The 23,181-nt window shown below is 50.6% G+C and overlaps 4 protein-coding genes across 4 annotated transcripts; 1 reads left to right on the top strand and 3 right to left on the bottom strand.

Moving 5' to 3' along the window:
• Window positions 1–7,149: 7,149 nt before the first annotated feature.
• Window positions 7,150–9,003, top strand: LOC109753654 (MADS-box protein ZMM17-like). The gene is made up of 6 exons (XM_045231012.2): window positions 7,150–7,511; window positions 8,130–8,211; window positions 8,328–8,489; window positions 8,612–8,655; window positions 8,740–8,781; window positions 8,869–9,003. Coding segments are annotated over exons 1-6 (486 nt in total). The 5' UTR covers window positions 7,150–7,356; the 3' UTR covers window positions 8,870–9,003.
• A 716-nt stretch (window positions 9,004–9,719) lies between these two features.
• Window positions 9,720–11,180, bottom strand: LOC109753655 (F-box/kelch-repeat protein At3g06240-like). The gene has a single exon (XM_020312569.1). It carries the CDS (start codon window positions 11,178–11,180, stop codon window positions 9,720–9,722), a length of 1,461 nt encoding a protein of 486 aa, XP_020168158.1.
• Window positions 11,181–11,912: 732 nt separating this feature from the next.
• LOC109753668 (small ribosomal subunit protein uS8my) lies at window positions 11,913–14,950 on the bottom strand. The gene is made up of 5 exons (XM_020312582.4): window positions 14,853–14,950; window positions 14,597–14,674; window positions 13,657–13,947; window positions 13,142–13,302; window positions 11,913–12,257 (listed from the first exon to the last, which is right to left on the bottom strand). Exons 3-5 carry the CDS (start codon window positions 13,784–13,786, stop codon window positions 12,159–12,161), a joined length of 390 nt encoding a protein of 129 aa, XP_020168171.1. The 5' UTR covers window positions 13,787–13,947; window positions 14,597–14,674; window positions 14,853–14,950; the 3' UTR covers window positions 11,913–12,158.
• A 2,440-nt stretch (window positions 14,951–17,390) lies between these two features.
• On the bottom strand, window positions 17,391–21,059 carry LOC109753664 (uncharacterized). Its single transcript, XM_020312578.4, has 2 exons — window positions 18,134–21,059; window positions 17,391–18,036 (listed from the first exon to the last, which is right to left on the bottom strand). The coding sequence occupies exons 1-2, from the start codon at window positions 20,865–20,867 to the stop codon at window positions 17,594–17,596; spliced, it is 3,177 nt and encodes a 1,058-aa protein (XP_020168167.1). The 5' UTR covers window positions 20,868–21,059; the 3' UTR covers window positions 17,391–17,593.
• Between the last annotated feature and the right edge of the window lie 2,122 nt (window positions 21,060–23,181).

Consider the following 23,181-nt stretch of genomic DNA (forward strand, 5'->3'; position numbering starts at 1 on the left):
TAACACTCGTCTTTCTTGTTTTTTCTAGCCCTCCGGATCGAGCACAACTGCGGTAAAGAGACGAGGCCCGAAGAGAAAGTTGCGCTCGGATGAAAGGTTTGAGATCACAGCAATCGCGCGCGACGGCCAACCGATTGAACCCATCCGGACAAAGGATGCATTTGCTGCTCAGTGCGGGGTTCTAGTTAGGGACAAGATCCCGATCAGCATCCACCAATGGTATAAGCCTAAGAAGGAAGACCCTGAGGTGTCTTATGTCAATGATATGCAGAAAGATGATCTTTGGACTGAGCTGAAGGCAAATTTCACCCTACCGCCAGAGGAGGATCCGGAGAAGCCAGTTATAGAGCAATTAATCAAGTCTCATGCTCTTAAGAAGATGGCAGACCTATTCAGGAGGTGGAAGAATGAGCTGAAAACGTTTGTCGACAAAGAAGAGACACCAGAATTCATCGGCCGGTATGAGAAGATCAGAGATCACTGGCCCGCATTTGTGGCCCACAAGACATCGGAAAAGAGTAAGAAGATGTCAGCGACAAACAAGAAGAATGCTGCGAAGAAGAAGCTTCACCATCGCACGGGGTCAGGTGGCTACCTCAAAGCCCGGCCTAAGTGGGCCAAGTCTGAGAGGGATCTGCTTGATAAAGGGATTGAACCAGAGACAATGAACTGGCCAGACCGTTGCCGGACTTGGTTCTTCGGGGCTGGCGGAACCTTGGACCCTATATCAGGGAGGTGTCGTTGGACGGACGAGCAACTTGCAATACCCGTCACGAAGCTTAAGCACTATATCGATGCAGCGCAGCAAGGGACGTTCGTTCCAGACAGAGAGAACGACGAGCTCACAATGGCCCTCGGGAATCCTGAGCACCCTGGACGGACACGAGGCACGCCAGGCTCCGTTCCGTGGAAGGCTGGTTTTTCGGACGCGGGCGGTTACAAAACCTAGGAGAGGAGGAAAAAAGTGGAGCAGATCCAAATTCAGCGTCTGCACGAAAGGGTTCAAGCGCTAGAGGAACGAGACGGCAATCGAGATGCCGAAACTGCCCCCGAAGCTACACCGCCATCTCAGCGGAGAAGCAGCGTGGCTTCCACCGAGATACCTCAGCTGGAGCATGCGGCTCCTGCTAGCTACCCCGTGGATGCTATCACGGAGTCTCAACATCGCCACCTTATGGCAGAATGGCAGAACTTGAAAGTCAAGGCGGCTGTTGGCTCTGTTTTACCTACTGAACCCGGCGCAACCTACCACTGCCGGCCGATTCTAGAAGGATATGCTAGGGTGATGGTGGATGAAATAACGGAGGGATTTGAGGACCTCCAGCTTGACCACCCTACCGATGAAGGGGAGACTCGGCTGGGTTTAGCTCTGAAGACTCCATGCCTATGGCGGAAGGAGCTCATCAAGCTTCCGAACTGGACGGCTCCGGCGAGTAAGGGCACTCCGCCTCCTCCTCCGGCGAGTGATCAGGGCACTCAGCCTCCTTCTCCGGCGCGTGGCGGCACTCCGCCTCCTTCTCCGCCAGCACCGGCGCGCCAGAGCAGCCAGCCTCCTCCTTCTCCGCCTCGTCAGCAAGGGCGGAAGAGACCCACCGCCGCTGCAGCTGCTCCGGCGCGTCGTAGTCCTTCTCCTCCGCCTCGTAAGCAAGGAAAGAAGACAGCCGCAGCTGCTCCGTCTGCTCTGCCGGCGTCTAGCAGTACAGCTGCCAGAGGCGGGAGGCAATACAGATTCGGTCCTTCTCTGAAGTCTCCAGAGAAGTTACCATATGAGAGGACCGAGGAGGAGAACGCGAAGATCGTGCGAGCCGAAGTGAAGAACTTCTTTGAAGGGGTGAAAGCAAAGAAACATCCACCTCCGGAGGAGAAGGTAGATCCGGTGAAAGCAAAGCGCACTCTGGCTGCCCTGACAAAATCACCAAAGTCTCCGCCGAGAGGCAACTATGAGCGCGTTCTTGCAAAGGCATATGCCAAGCGGAGCGGTCGGGAAGTACTGTCAGTGATAAAAGGATGAAAGAACGACGAGCTGGGAAAAAAATTGCCCAGCTCGGCGAACAAGCGAACCAATCGTGCCCCCCGCTCAAGGTGTCAAAAGACATCGTCGCTAATGATCCGGGTATGGTGCCCGGTTATAGCAATCTTGGAGATTACTTGCCCGACGATGTACATTATGAAATCATGGAGGTGGACGAACACAAATACCATTACGGGAAGCCTCTCGTCAAAGATGTCAGATCTCTAAGCACGATGATGCCAAGACTACATGATTGGTACATGAAAACCTGCAGAGAGTCTGATGGGATGAGTACTTTGACGCTGAGAGTTAAACCGGAGCATGACCTCGTTGGAATTGAACTGCTGAATGTTCCATTTGAGGATTTCTTCCAGTTTTACAATCAAAAGTCCCTCGATAAAACAACGATCACTTGCTACTGTCTGTAAGTAGTACTACTTCTGTCATTAAGTCTCTCTATATAGGTCAGCTCTTTCATTGCATGTATTTATACTTATCCTCACTATATTATGCAGATTGAAGATCGCCGAATTGAAGAAAAGACAAATCGGTGATATTGGGTTCATTAACACAAATCTCATAGATGCATATACGGTTGAAAAAAATCCCAAAGAAGCCGAGGCCAACTTGCTACAATCGTTGGTATTAAATCAAAACAAAGATATAATACTCTTTCCTTACAACTTCAAGTGAGTGTTACTGTCTTGTGCATATTCGGTTTCCCTTATTAGTCCAGGTTATGGTAATGTAATTGATGACTTATGCATGCATGCGCAGCTTCCACTATATTCTCCTAGAGATTAAGCTTGAGCCGGGAGTAGTAACCGTCTTAGACTCGAGACGAAAAGATCCCCAGGACTATGCGAACATGACTCAAATGCTCGAGAAGTAAGTTAAATCGATCATTATCCACCATATCAGCAACTTTGTTCATTTCCTGATATCAAGTAATTGTTTTCTTTGTCTGGCAGGGTTTGGAGAAAATTCACCTCAAAAGCTCCGGGACTCCCGAAGAAGCTGCAATTTAGACACCCGAAAGTAAGTACCATAGTAGCATGTTCCGCGCATCTCCTAGTGATTCAAGCGCTAGTTTCATCAATACCATTTAGCATGCTTGCTTATCAGTTTGATTGACATCTATTTCTTGTAAAGTGGTTGTGGCAGGAACCCGGGAATAATTAGTGTGGATACTACGTTTGCGAGTCCATCCGCCACACGACCTGTGAGCGGGGCTACACTGAAGAACAATATGAAGTGCGTAAGCAATAATATTCACAATTTTATTTTATTACCATCATTTGTGTTGAGTTTCATTTATTCACATATATATATGTATTGACCCCCTTCTTCAAATTAGATCTTTCGGATGCGGGATGAACTCCTGGCAGAACATCGTATGCGAGCAATTCAAGAGGAATTGGCGGCATTCTTCTTTGACCACGTGATCGCTGAAAACGGAGAATACTATGTGGACCCTGTGTTCCTACAATATAATTAGGAGATTGTATTGTAAGAGATAATTATTGTATATATGTAGCCGGTAGTGTCGGATAGATATACGAGAACTTGTTGTTCGACCAATATCTCGGAGAAGGAGAGGTGGTCGATATCACTTCTCTCTGTATGCATATGTTCATGACGATCTTCTGTTTCCTTCATTTGATTACTAGCTAGCGTGTCTATTCCTCTCCATACGTATATAGTACGTAGCGTCGACCAAGCACGGAGATAAGAGAGGACACTTCTTTCTATTAACTAGCTAGCTAACACAATATATGAAACACCTAAATTAACCACCCAAAACCCGTAAACCACCCCTTTTCAAAAAAAAACAAAAACCTCAGCTCCTGCCAGGTGCTGACGCGTGGATGCCTATTGGTCCCGGTTGGTGACACCAACCGGGACAAAAGGCCCTCCTGCCTGGGCTCCCCGCACCGGCCACATGGACGGCCTTTAGTCCCGGTTCGTGTAAGAACCGGGACTAAAGGGCTAGGGCATTAGTAACGACCCTTTAGTCCCGGTTCCAGAACCGGGACTAAAGGCCCTTATGAACCGGGGTAAAAGCCCCTTTTCCTACTAGTGTATGCATTCACTTGACTAAGATTTGGTTAAGTCTCAGTCAGTTGAGATTTGGCTATACCCTATTTTTAACACAGGGCGATGAATAAATATCAAGTAAGTAGTACAAATTACACCCGACCCAAAAGGTAATGAAGACATTTACAAAAAAAAAGGCTTTTGCCCCATTATGTATATAAAGCACCAACCGAGCATTACAACCACCATTCCAACAGAAAGCGAAAAAGAAACCGATAATGATACAATACGGTACAAAATAGGCTCTTAATGCACCCCCGAACAAGCTAGTACGCTGGAGACCACAGCAACCTGATCAACCATGGCAAGGGAGCAGCCCTCCATTGGAGGAAGACCAAGTCCTCCATTGGAGGAAGACCAAGCCCCGTCAACTACCGCCATTCGTCTCTGCCTTCAAAGAAGGCCCACCACCTATCGTCCTGGATTGTAGGATGGCGAGCCATCGATAGGCAGAACAACTCACCTCCAAGCTTGTATGGACATGACCAACATGTTGTGGTGGAGAGGACGACAGGCACAACGACCTCACCTCGCAAAGGAAAACCCTACATCGCCACCATCCCCAGCCAAGACCAAGAAGCCCACCGCAAGCTGCTGAGCAATAACACCATTGAAGAACCACCGACAGACCACCACATACGCCGAAGCTCCGACCACCACTCCTGAGTCTGATGGCGGCGTCTTTCGGAGTAAAACGATGCCATGGTGCCATCGCCACCCAATCCATGGGATTTTCGGCTCTCACGCAGGACAAGGAGGCGGGGTCGGGGGATATAACTCGATGCTGCCTACAAGAAGAATAAAAAATGGCCAATAGAGCTGGCGATGTCGTGACCATCGCCATTGGTCAAGGGTTTCCCCCGATCCAGAGCCCCCAACCCAACGCCCCGAAAAACCATCTGATCTGGCCACCAGAAGATTCTCGGCATCTCAGGCCGACTGGAAAAGGACGAAGAACGAAGGGAGGGCCACTATCTTCAGATCAGCACTGCAGGCTAACGAAGTAGCTCAAGTTTGAGTTCCACGCCTGCCACCGTCTCGCAGCTCCACGCGGCCAAGAGCGGCACCCACCAGCATTACCACCACCTCCCCGCCGCCGGGAAGGAGGTGGCCTCGCCAACAGTGGCCGCCGCCACCATTCCAAGCGTTGCACGCGCGGACGATCATCATGCATCACACCCGCGCCCCCAGCAGTTTGACGGAATCAAATTGTGCGGCCTCTACATAGCCCGTCCACCTCCAAGCCAAGCAGCCGCCAGATCTGTTTGCCTAGGGTTGGCAATGCGTACCATTACCCGTGTATCCTGCGGGTAAAAACCCTATTAGGGTAAGGGTATAGAACAAAAAATTACCCATGGGCACTTAAATGAAAAAAATATTATACACATTGGGTAGAGAGGGTACGGGTATGGGATCGCATGCCCGCGTACCCATGTACCCATCAATGTTGACAAGTGGGTTTCCTTTAATATCCTAACGTATTAACTCTTCCCCCCAAATCACGTTAGATAAAAACTTTAATGTGCTGTCAAATTATCTCTATAGTTTATCGTGATTTTGTGAACTTAAAGTGTCTGGCTATGTGTTTTTGTTTAACATTTTTATTTGTTAGTTTATAGGCAAGTTTTTTTTATGAGAATGTGTTTTTGTTATAACATGTTGTTGTACATTTTTGTTTAAAACGTGTTGCTATTAATAATTTATGATTATATGGTGCTTTCTACAACTATTTTCTACTCAATTGGATGTGTTGTAAACATGGGTCTTTTTATCCGCAGGTGCCCATATACCCTGTCGGGTGACGGGTATGAGAAAAAGTTGTACCCATGAAGGGTGTGGATACAGGTGATAAGTAAGTTTATGATGGACAGGTAAGGGTATGGGGTGGCTTCATCCGTACCCATACCCTGCAGGTGACATCCCTATGTTTGCCCCCTTCGGATCCTGGGCCCCCATGAGCTACCGACCCGTGTCGTCGCGATCTCGACTAGGCGAAATAGGATGAGGTCCCGCGGGCGTTGCATGGGCTTCGCCCAACGGAAGCCCTCCAGCGGTGGTGAGGAGAATATCAGAAGAAGTGGATGAGAGGGAGGCGAGAGCACTAGCGGCGGAGCAAGGGATCGCGTGACACGCTCACAAGGCGCATCGCAGGAGAGGGGGTGTTTTTTGTCTCAAGTTCGGCAATGGCAACAGAGACATTTAGGAAGCATGTAGCCAAAGTAGCATGTAGAAGCAATCTATATATAATAAGTAACAAAGGCATCGGTGTGTTGAAGCAATCTATAATAAGTAACAAAGGCATCGATATCATAGGCCTCGGAAGGAAACAACGCTTCTACCGCCAAAACCAACCAACCCAACGATGTCAACTTTTGTTCCCGTTTATTTTTGACAGAAATTTGCCATGCTTGCCATTTTCGCGTCACTAAAATTATTACCAAAAACGTTCGGAGTTGTCATATGCTCGTACCTGAGCGTTCGGTACTTACTATTTTGTTATTTTATTGGCCATGATTTGGTTTGATTTCGCTGTGCATGCAGAAAAAAAGAGAGGAAGGATGCGTGGGGCAGTAATGTGACGGGGGAGAGAGAGACGCGTCGTGGCTTTGGCTAGCTGAGTAGAGTAGCTGCATGGTGGATAGATGCAGCAGAAGAGATGCTTGCATGGTTGAGGCAAAACCGCGTATTACCTTACCTACCACGTCCTCCCGGCCGGTGTGTCCTCTTCCTGATATACATAGGCGGGGTTCCATTTCCGGCGCACCCGAGGCAGCAAGCAGAGCCACAGCCATGGCCTGTGCCGCATGCGTTGTTGCCCGAGTAGTCATTCGTTCAAGCTACGAGGGGCCGGCCGCGCGCTAGCCGATTTCCGGCCGGTGCTGCGAGGCGAGGGGGCGGGTTGCTGGTGCTGGGTCCGGCGTCAATCGACGGCGAGCCCGGTCTCATCGCTCGCCGAGGCTGGCCAGTGACGCTACGTATAGCGTGAAGTGCGCTGGCCCCGTGACTGTCGCGGCCGTGTCGGTCACGGTCTGGTCACGACTTTCGCCTTGAGGCACGGCGACCGGAGCAGAGAGAGAGGAGCTACCTACCATACCTAGACACCTTGGTGTTCCCTACACATAGCGCCCCCTGCTTTGCTGCGCCCTCTGCCGCTTGTTTCAGAATTACAGCCTCTTCTTACCGCGACCGCCACTAGAGACCAGTGCGTGCGTCTCCCTCGCTCGGCAGCTCCTCCAGGAGAAGAGGCGATGGGGCGCGGGATGCTCGACGACGACGTCTCGCGGCGGGCCACCTTCGGCGAGCGCAGCGGCGCGCTGCTGACGGAGGCCCAGGAGGTCGCCGCGCTCTGGGAGGCGGACGTCGGCGTCCTCATCTTCGACAGCGCCGGCAGCCCACACACCAGGTCCCAACCGTTCCTTCCTCCATCTTCTTCTCTCAATCTCGGTTAATTCCAGTGCAGTTCTACAATGCCCTGGCTAGCTAGGTGCCTCTCTGCAGCCTTGTTTACTTCATATACTCCTGTGTAATGTGTGTGCTGACTCATTCCGCACAAGCGAAAATCTGCACTATGTTTTGATGAACTTACCAATTACTGAATCGACGTTCCTTGCAAGTGGCAACCGATTATGTGAAATAGAAGATGGCAACGTACTTTGCTGCAGTATTGGGATGCTCTCATCGTGTTCCATGCTCAAGTTAGTAAGTCAGATGGTATGCGTTTTTAATTTAGCTCTGATTTCAACCGTGTGGCATCTTCAGATTACCCCCGTCGGTATAAACGCCCAAAATTACACCTCTGGTCGATCAGTAACAAATAATTAGCCATTTATTAGTTCTTATGCAATCACACACAGCCTTTAAAGGTAGTCGCGGCATTACATATCTACATGCATAATCGTAGCATAACCTAAACAACACCAGTAAGTGAAACTTGTACATGATGCATAAATTTGATTACTTGTCTATATACAATAGTACTGGTATATAGTGCTGACGACTCACTCACTTGTCGTTTGTTAAGTTGGAGCGAGCTGATGCAACGCTACCAGATCATCACCAAAGGCAAGTTCCAGGGGATAAATCATGATGATGACCGCCGTCAGGTTAATGACCAACACATCTAGTCCTGTTCCATGTACTAGCTTCATACATTTGTACAGACACTGGGAGTTAACTGCATGATTGCATTCTGATTTATTTCTGTGATTCTTGCACACAGCAGCTGTTGGGCGAAATCGCAAGGTTGAGGCGTGAGCGCGACCGCCTCGAGGCCAGCGTGAGGGGGCTGACCGGGGACAACTTGCCATCCGCCGCAACCACGGAGCTCGGCGATCTGGAGCAGCAGGTAGAGCGTGCACTGGGTAAAGTCCGTGAGACGAAGGTATGCATAGTTACATACATACACACCACGCCCTGCACAATATTCACTTGGGCTCACATGTCAGTTTATCACTGTCAGTCACAGCCAGTGTTTGAGAGGTTACATGGCTTTGTTGTGTGCAGGACACAAACTGCTGGAGCAGCAGTTGGACGAGATACACCACAGGGTATGTAGCTGTAGTCGTAGGGGAACCGGAATGATTTAAGATGCAGACAAGCAATTGTGAATGATCTGTGCGTGTGTGATGCAGGTGCACATCCTGGAGGAGCAGAACAGCTTCCTTCGCCACATGGTATGAAGGAGTAATTTGCTTCGCTGCTTGACTGCTTACCTGCTGCTACGAGTGTGGCTTCCTGAATGCGTCTCCACTCTTTGTCAGATGAGCGAGGAGGGGCGGCAACGTGCTGCCGTGGAGGCGTCGGCGCTGGTGGCGGAGCTCATTGTGCCGATGCAGCAGCCGGCGACGCTGTTCGGGGGATTCTTCCCGGAGGTGGAGGAGGAGGGGGCATCCACGTCGCTCCGGCTGTGGCCGCGGCAGTTTCCTGGCAGTGGCAGTTAAGGTCGGTGCGTTTTTTCGAAAGGGGACTGCTTGTGCTTGTTAATCTACCGGTGATCAATCTGCATCCTCACTAGAGTGTAGTCGCACATTGTTCTGGTGTTAACTAATCTAGTTTAAACTTACTAGTAGCAGGCCAGTAGTTACGGCTAAGGATCCGGCGTATGTTCAGAGGGCATACAGCTGACAAGTAATTGGGCCATCTTGTCAACACTATATACATAGTCCCGTTTTGCTACACAGAATTTCCCCTACTGCCCCCATATATATATGCAGCAGTATTTTCAAGAGCTGAGAGGACTATAGCTTTCAAGAGCAAATTACATTCCATTTCTGCATTTTCTTTGTTACACTAAACTTGTAACTTTTTTAAGCATGTGAATCACGCGTCAAAGAAAAAAAAAGGAACGGCTAGCGCTTAGTTTACCGTCAAAAAATTCTACAAATTTGTTCATACACGTCTAAAAAAAACACTGTGCTATAAGAAATCATCTAAGGTAAAAATCACAATGTTGTTTTTGGAGCTTAGGAAAAAAAAACATTGCATGTGATCTCAACATGAGATCGATCGATCATACTCACTTATTAGTCGACTGAGAATTAATAAACCCACATTTTTCAAGGGGCAGTCGGTAATCATTTGGAATAAATGCCCTTCTACGAGATACATCCTTCTAAACCCCCCTAAGTTCGAGGGCCGGTCTAGCATGGTAGATGTCCGCAGCGACCAAGGTGCGCCAGCTTCGGCAAACACGCATAAGCATTCCAAGCGTGCGCTTCGGCAACAACCGTAGCACCAGCGACAAGGCCTGCGTAGATGGTGAGGAGGTCAAGATGATGTTCCTGCACGGCTGTCTTCCGAGACAGGCGACGCTTTCCTCATACACTGCAATCTGCAACAATACGTTCTTCACATTGTCCGTGTCCCCGCTCTTCAGGTCGAGTAGCATCTCAATGTCCCCGGTGGATGGGTTATATACCCATATATCTTCTGGACAGTCGTCTTGCGTCAGGAGGATGTGGCGACCATTGCCGATAATGGCCAGTGGGATGACCTCGACGCGGTTGAAATTGTTGTATCGACCTCTCATGAACCAATTGACCTCTGGTGATGCCGTGCATTCGTCGATTCGACAGTGTAGATCCCACACGGCGCTTGATCCATATCCACGTAGTATCCAAACGTCGTACCGATGCTCATGGCCGCGAGATCCCCCAGGAAAGAAGCATAGATTCCCAGCGAGCTCCGCCAGACAAAACCGCTTATTCAGAGCCTCACCGTCCATGCCTGACGGTGGCGACGGCACAATCGCAAAGGTCTCCTCAGAGACGGAGAATGAAACGATGATCATCTCCTCAAGCGTGCGGGGTGACTCGTGTTTGCGGTGGGCTAACCAGTACACGTGCCCTTGCGCGAAGGCGCTCGGTGTGTAGGGTTCCAACCAACAATCCACAGGCCTGGAACGAACCGTGCGCCATGACTCAGCGGCGGCGCCGTTCACCACGTAGACCTCGCACCCGACGGACGCGGGGCGGCCCCCGCCGTCCGGTTCGCCGTAGTAGTAGACGCGCACGACCTTGTGCCTCCTGACGCGCGCGTCGTAGCCGAGCCCTAGGCTGGCGTACCTGTGAACCGCGTCTCCGGGGCGCCGGCGGCCCGTGGTCCGGCCCTCCGGCAGCGCTTTCTTTTGGCCGGTGGACGGGTTGCACAGGACGTGGATCTCCGTGGGGATCAGCTCGAGGAGGAGGAGGCCGCGGCACTGCACCGTGACGAGGCAGGGGTGCGTGGGGCATGATTCCGCGGGCGGGGGAGGATCCCAGGACGCCGTGATGAAGCGCGGGAAGCAGCCGGTCGTGATGGCGATGGGGATGCCGATGGTCGGCGGCGCGCGGCCCGCGTCGTGCAGCTTCGCCTCTTGGTCGTGGTCGTAGGGGTAATCCTGCAGGCGCAAGATCTTGGGGCGCCCGCCATGGATGGAGTGGTGGCGGTCGGCGAAGTCGTCCGAGGAGAGCGCGGCGGCCCAGGCACGGGAGAGGCAGCGGCACCCGAGCGCCGACTTGGCCGGCAGCCGCGCGAAGATCTCGTCCTCCATGATCTCGTCGGGGAGGACCGGGCATCGGGGCGTCGGAGCCATTGGCGGCTGCATACGTGCGGCGGCGCTGGTGAATGGCTAGGGCAATGGGGCGCGTGCCCCAGGAGACGGACGCGCAGCTGCACTGATCTCGCGCGCACGTAGTACTGTACACATTATGTTTCCTTCTAGCCGTTGACTGACCCTTGATCGCGTGCGTGCGTGCGTCGTCCCCTTCGGTCGCACCAACAAGCGCACGTGGCGGTGCCGTTCTCTCCGTATGTGAACATTTCTAAGTTTTTTTTTCTCTTTGCTGGTGACATTTCATACATAGTACTCCGTATTTGTACAAGTCAAACCAAAATAATTGCGAATGTAAATCAGCTCCCTGTACAAAATATAATGTGTGGCCCAATATGAAAACTCACATATTGTTGACTTTGTTTGCAGGGAACTAAATAAACTGCAACTTTAAGGCCATCTTCAACTCTAACTACAAGTATAACAGTGGCTTACGGCAACTCTAATGCTGACCCGCAAACCGGACACCGCATCCGTCCATTTACAAAGGGGACTGCTCCACGGACAGGGATGTGGGAGCCAGGCATCCAACACTATCCGCATACATTTCAACCCAGGTTTCTCTCAAAGCTCTTCCGCCTCGGCCTCCCCTGCTTCGATCTCCCCAGTCTCCCTTCAGCTGCGGAGGGGATGAGCTGTCATGAACACCATGTTAAGTGCATAATTAACAGCGTGTTTTAAATCCTCGGTTATAGAGAAGTGGCTGCGACAAGGTTCTCAGCAAGATCATAGATGCTCGAACTAGAGTGTTACTCGTGTATCTCAAACTACATGTCCCAAAGAAGGATTACAATATTTATGTCAGTGTCGCCACATACTTTTGACATGTAATCCCATTTCTATTGGCCATGAACAAAAGCAGCAAGCTCTAAATGTCCAAATAAAATGACTTCAGTCATAACAGAAAAATAAAGAATGCAGCCCAGGGCTGATTCAGCATGGGATAACTGTGTTTCCTTCTCAATGGAAGTAACCGAGGACCTGGCCGCCCACATTCTGCCTAATTGCTTCCTCGTGATCTAAAACGCCATTTGGGGTGGTCACCACAACATAGCCCCACTACAAAGCAAATAAGAGCACGAAAAAGCAAATGTGTTAGAAATAACACACTAACTCTACAAAATAAATGAACAGCACATAATAAAGCAGGACAGGTAAGCATTCAGAAGTTAGTTTAGCTACAAGTGCTTAGCTTGACATCCACACCAGAGATGTGATCGAAGGAGATCCGAATAATAAGAGTAACGACAAGAAAAGTTTACACTACGTAACAGTATCAGTTAGTTGTTGTTTTATACAATTTCCCTGAGAATGTGTGCTTCTACTCACTTGCCAGTCATCTCTAAATGAAAAGATGAAAGACTCATATTTGCGGCAAAACAATTCAACTAAGTTAGCAAACCTTCTATGGTTTGTCATAAAAATGAGATAACCTGTAGAGTTTTTCACTTGCCTTGCTTTCCAAAAGTGGTATTTGCAGCAGGGAAAGATGAACATTATGCTACATTCTTCCATGGCTTAATTTATTTACTCAATTACTCAAAAATCTGCCACAACCCGCAATGGCATGTTGATTAGAATGTTTTCACATGCCTAAGATGTTGTGGCATGACAATGGTTGGGCGTGGCATGCTTAGACTACAAACTAAACATGCCCTACGTAGTAGTAAAAGTAAAATACTGTCTGATCTAGTCAATATTTAGCTGCCCCTAACCCTAATGTACATTTCATGATCGGTATTGTATATGTTGTCATGGCAAATAGCACAATAGATTCAGTAATAAGCATTTAAACTAGCAAGGTCTGGCACACCATATCTTCACCTTCCTGATTCTTTCAGTATCCATAACAATATCAAAATAGACCAAGCAAGATAACTGTATCCCTCAACTAACAGAAGATATGAATGTTCACAAAAATCAAATATGAGTTGATAACATGCCTGCCGTGTTGGAAGCATCCTAGTTCTGTATTTTTCTATTTCCATAGCCTTGAGGTCCTGCCTATAAGTGAGAGCTTTGCAATCTTTAATCCTTCCCTGAAGTTCCACGGTGATTTTTCCAACCCTATGTGGATCGAATACCTCGAAATTTTTTATGTAACCTGAGAAAGTCAGCAGAATAAATTTCAGGGAAAATTAGCACAGTAAAAGAAATGTTCTCATAAACTCTCAAGAGCTTAATTTGCAACTGCGGGGGCAGGAGGCAGGGGCACAACACAGAGATTGGCTGAGCAAACATAAGAGACTAAACAACATTACAAGTTCATAAAAAAAATCCTTTCTTCTCACATGCTGAAGTCAAAATGAGAAAAGCCACTACCCCAAATAACTTATTTTTTCACTCGTTCTCGGTAAATGAAGGTGTATAATGCCTGGTGATTCAAATACAAGATTATTACATCAGTAGGTACCACCATGCAGCAGCCTGATGAGAGGGAGCACAGAGTAGCTGATACCTCTGTGCTTCATGATGTTGAGGAACGAGATCATGACGCCAGAGATGGGCTGGAGTTGCGCCATAGCCTTCCCCCGCCGCTCCGCGTTCACCATCGTGCGCAGCGCATCGTTGAGGATCCTCCGGCCCATGGCTCTCGCTTGATCTCTCCACTTGTAGCCCGCTGCACCTCTCGGCTCGCCTCTCTACCAGCCGCCGCCGGCACTCGCGATGAAGAAGAGAAGGGTGGGAATCAGGGAGGACGCAGCGAGCGTTAGAACCTAGAAGTGGACCTTGCTCGCTCGATGATTTCCTGCAATTTTGGTGGGGGTCTCCAATGATGGTGGCCTTATATAATCATAATGAAGCTCGCCTATGGCATGAAGAGCCTTTCTAAAATAGATGCTGGTTGTGCCGTATGATCTACAAAAATTGGCTGAAATAACCCTATTCCGAAGGTTATGCCCAACTGTATGCAAAAACATCGCTAATTGTTGCTCCACGCTAAGATGTGGACTGTGTTCTAGCAAATTGCAATCCCTCAGTATGCCACACAAGCAAAAGAACGCAGCTCTTTCAAACCTTAACATGTTTTTACACAAGACATCGCTTTGCCAAAATTTGTGGTTTAGATAATTAAATCTGATTCAATCTCTTTCATGCATTGGGCCATATGTAATACGTGGTCTTCTCTTCCTTATTATAGCTCAAACAATCACTGTCATTGCAGCAAGTGCGAAAAAAACTGCGGCTCCCCTAACCATCATTTTTCTTTTGTATACATCTTCTTGACCATCTACTACAATTGATACATCCTATCAAGAATGGTACACATCACCATATATTGCAAAGATGTACTGGTCAGCAGCAATTTTAACAAGACGTACTGGACAGCAGCAAATTGAGGAAAAAAATGTACTGGACAGCAGTATATACAGGGGGAGAGGAAGAGGGGTTGGTACCTTGGGAGAGGAGGGTGTGCTTGGCTCTGCCGCCGTGCCTGAGTAGCACCTACGCCCTTGCCTTGTTCCACTTGTATCCTGCAGATCGAGAGAGGATGAGATGAATCAGATCAGCCGTCCACGCAGATCGAAGGAAGAGAGGGCTGGCAGCGCAGGAGAGGGATCGAGGGAGATGTCCGGCGGCGCAGGATGTGGAGCGAGGGAGAGGTCCGGCGGCGCAGCAGAGAGGGAGGGAGGAAGAGTGCCGGCGGCGCACCTGAGTGGGAGGAAAGAGGAGGTCGAGCGGCGCGGGGTTGCGGGAGTGGAGAGGACGAGTGGGCTCGGTTACAGTTAGTCTACCAAGCGCTGGAATGAGGCCCAGTAATGGGTCCAGCCCATGACATTCCGGCCCGTGACACCGAAGTTTCATTCAGTTAGCCCCCTCATCAATACTGCAAACAGTTTTTTTTTTAATAATGGATCCTATATCTGACATAGTTACAGGGAATCATGTTCCATGATGATTGTAGGTCTATGACGGGCAGAACAATTTATATATGCTAAATCTAGACTTGTTGTAACGGAGTAGGATGAACCAGGGTTAAATCTAACAGCAAAGAATAATGGAGCCACTATTCCTCCATGGTTTTGCCACACTATCCTTGTAATATCCAGCGTCATGTGTTTGTGAGTATCGATATCTTTCATTATTCAATATCTTCCCTGTGTTCCCTTTCCTTCTTTGCCCACTGTTTTTACTTTACATTCGCCATGCAGTATTTAAGGACAATAGTGGGGAAAAAGATTGGGTTCAGAGGGTGTATGGGAAATTGGCATTGCAGCTCCAAGGTTGCTGAAACTCATTCCACTTAATTAAAGGTGGCTGGGACTAGCAACAAATTCCATGGCGCGTAATGTTCATGGGTAAGTGTCGAATTTTTATCGAGGGACACAACATTTAGTGTTCATGCTGCTATGTTCTAATGTACATCCTCTAGGCTTATATAGTCATTGTAATACTCCCTCCTTCCCATTATATTACGCGCATAAGTGTTTGCCACGAAAATTAACATATGTTGTTGTTTCTAAGTTGTACAGTTGCATGAGGTAGAGTCCACCCCTACCTCCCTTTATATAGACGGCGGAGGTTAGGGTTTTACAGGGAGGAGCTGTAATCTAGGCCGCCACCCTCCTTGTCTTGGAGAGCAAGTCGCCTCAAGGTCAATTGTCGTCCTGGCTGGGCCCCAAGGCCGTGATGCTCCCCTAGGCTAGGTCCGGTCTGGTGAGCCACCCCCGATTCGTGGCCCCGCCAAGGGCTACAGCTACGCCGGCTACCAGAAGGGGCAAAGGACCGGCGAGGAAGTGGGGAGAAGCTCGGCCCTCTTCAACTTTATTTCTGTTTTTAGTAATTTTAGTTTAGAACTATGTCGGTCGACTGAACTGTGATTTTCTTTTGGTCTGGATTTTGTGGATTTCCATGCCCGTTTGCTCTATGCTCGTTTAATTGCGTATAGGGTGCCGGATTAGTAATTTTACTTTGCATATATCCTTGTTGTCGTCTCTGCAATTATATGGCTTCAATATGATTAATACCCACTTTCCAGCTTAACATGCATGCTGTGATTTTTCTGTGATGTTTGTCCATTATGTGCCTTTTGTGTTCGATATTCAGGCTTGTATATGTTCAGCGATCGATGACACCTATTATGCTTGGTGAACCGCCGAGGATCTGGAGGCGACAATAACTTTAATTGTGTTTGTCTTAATGCTCTTTCACATGTGCAGTCTCTCACCATGACCGAAATCGAGGTTTGTTCGTTAAACACTGTAAGGTGCCGCCTTTCATTGTCCAACTTTCCATTTCTTTGCTTGGGATGTTTCAGATATTAATCAAGGTCTGTTGATGTTTTTTTGTTCACAATGCAGTCGGAATCCATATTATACTTTTGTATATATCCCGAAAATTGCTTTTGGAGCTCGGCCTCCATGAAGGCCGGTTTTTGAAAAATTCAAAATTCAACAAAATTCATATTTTTTACATTTCAAAAAAATCTAAAAAAACACAGACATACATGGAGGCATAACACATGTGTGTGTAAATTTTCAGGGTGAAATACTTTGAAATGAGGGCTGCGCAAAAAAGACAAATCTGTGGCTTTTCAGCACATGATACTATTCATGCCAAAAGTCCATGAGTTTATTCTTTCTGCACAAACCGCATCTCAAAGTATTTCATTCTGAAAATTTACATACATACACATCACATCCTTGTATACTTGTACAATTTTTTTCAGATTTTTTTGAAACCAAAAAGTATGAATTTTGAACTTTTCAAAAAAAAAATTCAGCCTCCATGGAGGCCGAGCTCCAAAATGCCATTCTCCATATATCCTTGCTATATTCTCTGAGATTCTTTGTTCAGCGATCGTGGGATACATATTATGCTTGGTGAACCTCTAAAGATTTTGTTGGCGACAGTCACCTTGCTGAACTTGTACTGCTCACCAATCTGAGAGCCTAAGAAATTCTCTCTGTTGATTGCCAAGTTGTAATTGCTAAGCTTTGGAGAAATGAGTTCATAAAGGTCCTTTCCATTGTGTATTTATCCTTTTAAGGTAGGGACATGGCGATGGATGTTTGAAGCTAAGGAATCTAAACTCCTTGCCACCTGTCCAGAAAAAAAGGAAACCTAACCACATGGAGCTGTACCTATCTTCTGTTCATTAGATGATTATATCTTCTGCTTATTTTCCACATGATTAGATGTTTGCTAAAAGCCAAGTGAGATCAAAGCATGGTGCATCTCCCTTAATTAGTGATTTCTGAAGATACACTTGCATTCATTCGCTCTTGGCACACAGGCAGCTTCATACATAAAATCAGGAAGGTGGCCATTGTAGCCCTGTTTCGCTCATGAGAATTTAGCAATCCCGTGTATCCGTTTATGTACTAATCAAGTAATCAATATGGAGAAGGCTATCTGTCGAGCTCACTACTCCGGCTGTCAGAGGAAGCACGCTAAACCACAGGCTTCTTTGCACCGCACGCGCGAAGGCAGGCGTCTCTGATGAGGTGCATCTCGGCGGCGGCCTCCTTCATGCCCATCCTCTCGTACGGCGCCCGCCGGCAGCAGCTCAGCGCGACCCTCACGGCGGCGACCACGCAGTCCCGCGCCGTGACGCGCACCTCGCTGTCCTCCGAGTACGACGTCGACACCGTCGACATGGTCGACATCGAAGCCGAAACAGAGACTGATCTGTCCAGCTCCTCCATCGGCAGCAGGGCCGGGTCGACCACCTGCTCGATCCTCTCCGGGAACGCCGCCGCCACGAACTCCGGCAGCGTCGTGCCGTCCCCGAGCCCGCGGTCGGTCGGCGCCTTCCCGGCCAGGATCTCCAGGAGGGTCACCCCGTAGCTGTACGCGTCGCCGGCCGTGGACACGCTCCCCGTCGTGCCGTACTCTGCACAGCACACCACAGGACAAGAGTTTCTTCAGACAAGTGATCGTGACATCTGACATGCCATGGTTGAAAAGTAGCATGAAGGAGAGAGACGTACCCGGCGCGACGTAGCCGATGGTGCCCCTGATGCCGATTGTGCTCTCGGTGCCTCCGGCGGCGTTGAGGAGCAGCAGCTTGGCGAGGCCGAAGTCGCCGATGCGGGTCGTCATGTCGTCGCCGAGGAGCACGTTGCCCGGCTTGAGGTCGCAGTGCACGATCGGCGGGTCGCAGCTGTTGTGGAGGTAGCTCAGCGCGTCGGCGATGTCCACGGCGATGCGCAGCCTCTGGACCAGGCTCAGGCCGCCACGCTTGCGTGCGTCCGTGCGACCCGGGTGCAGCCACCGGTCAAGGCTGGAGTTGGGCATGAAATCGAACACGAGTGCCCTGAACTCGCCGCCGGCCGCGTCCACGCTGGCGCAGCAGGTGACGATGCCGATCAGGTTCCGGTGCCGCGCGCTCCGCAGGGTCTCGCACTCCGACAGGAACGTCTTGCACGCCCCGGCTTGCCCGAGGTCGAGCACCTTCACCGCCACGGGCATGGCCTCGTGCGCCAGCTTTCCTTTCGTCTTCAGTGCCAGGGTGCCGCGGTACACGGACCCGTACTTCCCGGCGCCGACGAGGTTCGCCTCCGCGAAACCGTCGGTGGCTTTCGCCAGCTCGGCGTAGGACACCCTCGGGTAGTAGTTGCCGTTGAGCACGCTGCGCGTCGCCGTGCTCGTGGTCCTCGACTTCCTCTTGCGCCGCCACAGGAGGACGGTGAACAGTACGGCGATGCACAGAGCGGCCCCTATGATGGGCAGCGCGACCTTGAGGAACAGGTGAGAGCCTCTGGTGGAATCCGCGAGTGGTCGGCACGGCGGCAGCCGGAGCTGCGTGGCGCCGCCGCAAAGCGCGCTGTTACCGGCCATCTTGAACCCGGTCGCGTTCGCGAACACGCCACGCTGAGGGACGTTGCCGACGAGGTTGTTGCCGGACACGTCGAGCACGATCAGGGAGCTCATGTTCTCCAATCCCGCCGGCATGTCGCCGGACAGTTCGTTCCGCGAGAGGTCCAGCTTCTGCAGCCCCGTCATCTGGCCGAGCTCCGGCGGGATGGCCCCGGATAACCTGTTGCTCGACAGGTTCAGCATCCTGAGCCCCTTCAACCTGCTCAACAACGGCGGGATGCTTCCGTCGAACAAATTGCTGTCCAGGTCGAGGAACTCCAGGCTCTGGCAGCTCCCGAGCTCCGCCGGCACGTCGCCGATGAAGCGGTTCCCGGAGAGCGCCATGAACGTGAGTTTCACAAGCTGTCCTACCTCTCGCGGGAGAACGCCGTCCAGCTGGTTACGCGAAAAGTCCATCGCCGACGACAAGGACGAGAGGCCGAACAGTTCCCTCGGGACATGGCCGGCGAGCCCATTGCCGGAGAGGTTGAGCAGCATAAGGCGCTGAAGGTTGCCGAGGCTGGGAGGGATCGACCCGTTCAACGAGTTGTCGCTGAGGTCGAGGCTAAGCAGCTGCGTGAGGTCGCCGATGGTGGATGGCACCGGCCCGGTCAGCTCGTTCCCCTGCAACTGCAGCTCTTGGAGGTTCTCCAGCTTGCCAATCCCCTCCGGGATCGCGCCGGCGAAGAGATTATGCCGGAGGTCCAGCATCTGTAGCCCGACGAGGTTGCCTATGCCCGGCGGTATAACGCCGGAGATGCGATTGCCCGACAAACTCAACGCCTGGAGCGTCGAGAGGCGCGCGATGGAGCTCGGCATGGCGCCGGAAAACTTGTTGCCGCCGAGGAATATTTCGGCCAGGGCGTCGCAGCTCGTCAGGTTGTCCAGGAACTCCCAGCCGCCGGCGTCGGTCGCCGTGAGCTGGTTGTTGGACAGCTGCAGCGACTGCGGGCAGAGCTTGCCGATCTCCGGCGGCACCTGGCCGGTGAAGCTGTTGTTGGACAAGCTGAGGAACTGCAGCTGGGTGGCGTTGGCGAGCGTCGCCGGGATGGGCCCCGTGAGGTTGTTGCCGCCAAGGAAGAGGTACATGAGGTTTGGCAGGTGCGTGCCGGCATCGGGCGGGAGCTCCCCGTGGAACGCGTTGTTGGCGAGGGCGAGGCCCTGCAGCGACGACATGTTGAAGAACCCCGGCGGGATCTCGCCGGAGAGGTGGTTCTGGTACACGCTGAATTTCTGGAGCATCGGGAGGCGAGCGAGGCCCTCAGGGATTTCGCCTTCGAGGAGGTTCTCGCGGAGCTCCAGCTGCCGGATCGTCGTGAGATTGGCGAGCGACGACGGGATGCGGCCGGAGAGCGAGTTCGTGCTGAGCGTCAGCGCCATGAGCATCGGCATGGCGCCGAGCCAGGCTGGGACGCCGCCGGTGAGGTTGTTGTTGTTGAGGTACGCGGTGGTGAGGTTCGTGAGGCCGCGGAGCGCGGCCGGGATCTCGCCGGTGAAGGCGTTGTCGCAGAGGCTGAGGAAGTACAGACGCCCGAGCCGGCCAAGGCTAGCCGGAATGGCTCCCGTGAAGGCGTTGTCGGTGAGGTTGAGAACCTCGAGGTGCGCGAGGTCCGCGACGGCCGGGGAGAGCGTGCCGGCGAGGCGGCGCGAGCCGACGTCCAGCGTCGTGACGCGCCCCGCGGCGCTGCAGTTCACCCCGGCCCACCGGCAGATGCCCGTGCCGTTGCTCCACGACCGGAGCGCGCCCGTCGGATCCTGCGTCACGCCGGCCTTGAACGCCAGCAGCGCGTCCCGGTCGGTGCCCGCCGCGGCCGCTACACAGGAGAGCAGGAGTAGAGCCACCGATGCAACCGCCGGCGTCGCCATGGTCGTGGAATGCCGATCAGGTTTGCATGGGCATGGTCTGAATAAATGGAGAGCTCGAGCGATCAGGTCGCGGCTGGCTAGCGCATAGAGGTGTGTGCATGGTCAAAGGGTAATCAAATCTGTTGTGCAAGTGAGACCGAGTACACGTACAGTTACGGTAGGTAAGGGTTGTCAAAGGGTAATCTGTGGTACGATTTGTCAATGCACTCACTGACTTCTTCTTTGTACTCGTAGCAGCCGGGTCAACCGACGACGACAGGCTCTTGGTATACTTCTATATTCTGTTAATGAACTAATGATCGTGCCAGGACATCGTTAGGCACTTTGTTGAGATTATTTGGGCATGATTGCCGGTGCAAAGTGGCTGCTAACCTAGTTTTGTTTCTTTCTTGAGAATGTCAACTGGAATAATTGCCCATATAACTATTTTTCGTGTTGCTATTTGCTTTTGCTATTCCTCGTGCAATTTGGTTTTTTTTTTTTGCCTCGATCGATGTGTGTGGTCCCAAAGTGAGACAGGGACGCCGCGGCCAGCCACGGCAAGGTCTCGCCTTGAGCAAGCCGGATCCGTCAACGACGCGGCTGCGGCATTGTAAACAGAGGCGAGTTAGGAGCTTTGATTGTTCGGGTGAGGGGGAGTCGGCGAAGGAGATCCTGGCATGTATAGATGGATGGTCGGGGCCGATGGAGGCTCAAGAAGGGTGGGGCAGCAAGGCGGCACGTGGCAGCGCCCACCACCCGCAAGTACCGGCGGCCGTCGGGATGCTGAGCAATGTATGAGGAGAAGGAAGAAGGGAATTGCTAGCTGAAAACTAATCGACCAAAAATGCCTGTCCGGGTTAGAGGAAGAAAAAGATAAAGGATTGGTTAGGTCTCAATCGACTGAGATTTAATCAAGTCTTCAAGTGATATACGTTATTACGTACTAAAGGGTGGCCGTGATCGGCGGAAACGGGACACGTCCCTCTCTATCTTAGCTACCACGAAGAAGTAGTATACGTTATTACGTACTAGTACTAATAACGAGTAATCCATTTGCTCTGCTTATGACTTCCTGCACTCCGACGCTGACAGAAACCAAAACGAAAACGATGACATTGATTAGTCTTGCTTGCTGTGACGCTGACACGAGCCAAGTGACCATCCGTCTGTTGTGCACGCAAGAAAGACTGGGTCTGCGTGACCGCATGGGAGCCGGGTGTCCATTTCTTGTTTTGCCGGCGAATTAGCGCCAGCTCCGCATAGTCCTTGGTCCTTGCCTCCGCGGCTGTCGGACTGGGAAATTTTTTTTCTTCCTTGGGAGAATTTTGACTGCGAAAGCTGGCAATCATATGTAAAAGGTTAGAACAATGCTACTAGAACTAGCTAAATACCCGTGCGTTGCTACGGGATGAAACAATATGGTGGCATTTGACCAATTGTCCTCGGCCACAATGGTGTCAACTGTGTTATGACGACATTGGGGGCACCAACTCTAGCCAGGAGAAAGGTGGCGAGATGTGGAGGTGAGGTATGGTTTTAGATCTAATCCACAACGGTTGTCGTCCATCCAAACCACCCAGCACCCTTGGGCTCTTTCGCACACCGACATCGGATAGGGACGCTAGTGGGTCATGTTGCCTGCTCATTGATGGATAATAAGTGTGGTCGCGACACCTAGCACGAACGTCGATGCATGCGGACGAGACGTCACACATAGTCGTCATTTTTTTTTGAGGGAACATAGTCGTCATGGGGTGTCATTTTGTGTCATTGGTTGTTGACCGTCAGAGCCTCTCACCGAGTAGAGAGAAATGGGGTAGCGGCGTAGAAGCCCTAGAGCAGAAACCCTTGTTGTTGCTTGATCTGTTGATTATTTAGATGGAAAGCTTAATTCCATTGAGGCAAGGCAAGAATCTAGAAAAATGACTGTGCATTGCAGTGGAGATGCACTGTTAAAACACCCACATAACAGTAAAAATTGGTGTAAAAAAAAATTACTACCATGAGAATAGAACCCGACTCATGCGGCAAAAAAATGTAACATGTTTCCCATGGAAGAAAAAGATGTCATGGCAGGAAAAATGGACCGCCGCGGCAGATTTAAAAAAATAATTCTGGGCCATGTTAATTTAGTTCCATATATCAATCATCAGCTATCATGAAAATAACGGGAAGATAGATTATACTGAACGTATTAAACTGAGGTCTTAGGGCTGTTGACACGTCACAACATTTTGCTCCAAATGCAGATAGCTTCTTTATTTAACACATCAAATAAATGGAACAAAATCATACTGTGTTGAACTTATATGAATATAACAAAATATGTATA

This window comes from Aegilops tauschii, chromosome 7 (assembly GCF_002575655.3).
Source record: "Aegilops tauschii subsp. strangulata cultivar AL8/78 chromosome 7, Aet v6.0, whole genome shotgun sequence".
Classification (NCBI taxonomy): Eukaryota; Viridiplantae; Streptophyta; class Magnoliopsida; order Poales; family Poaceae; genus Aegilops; species Aegilops tauschii.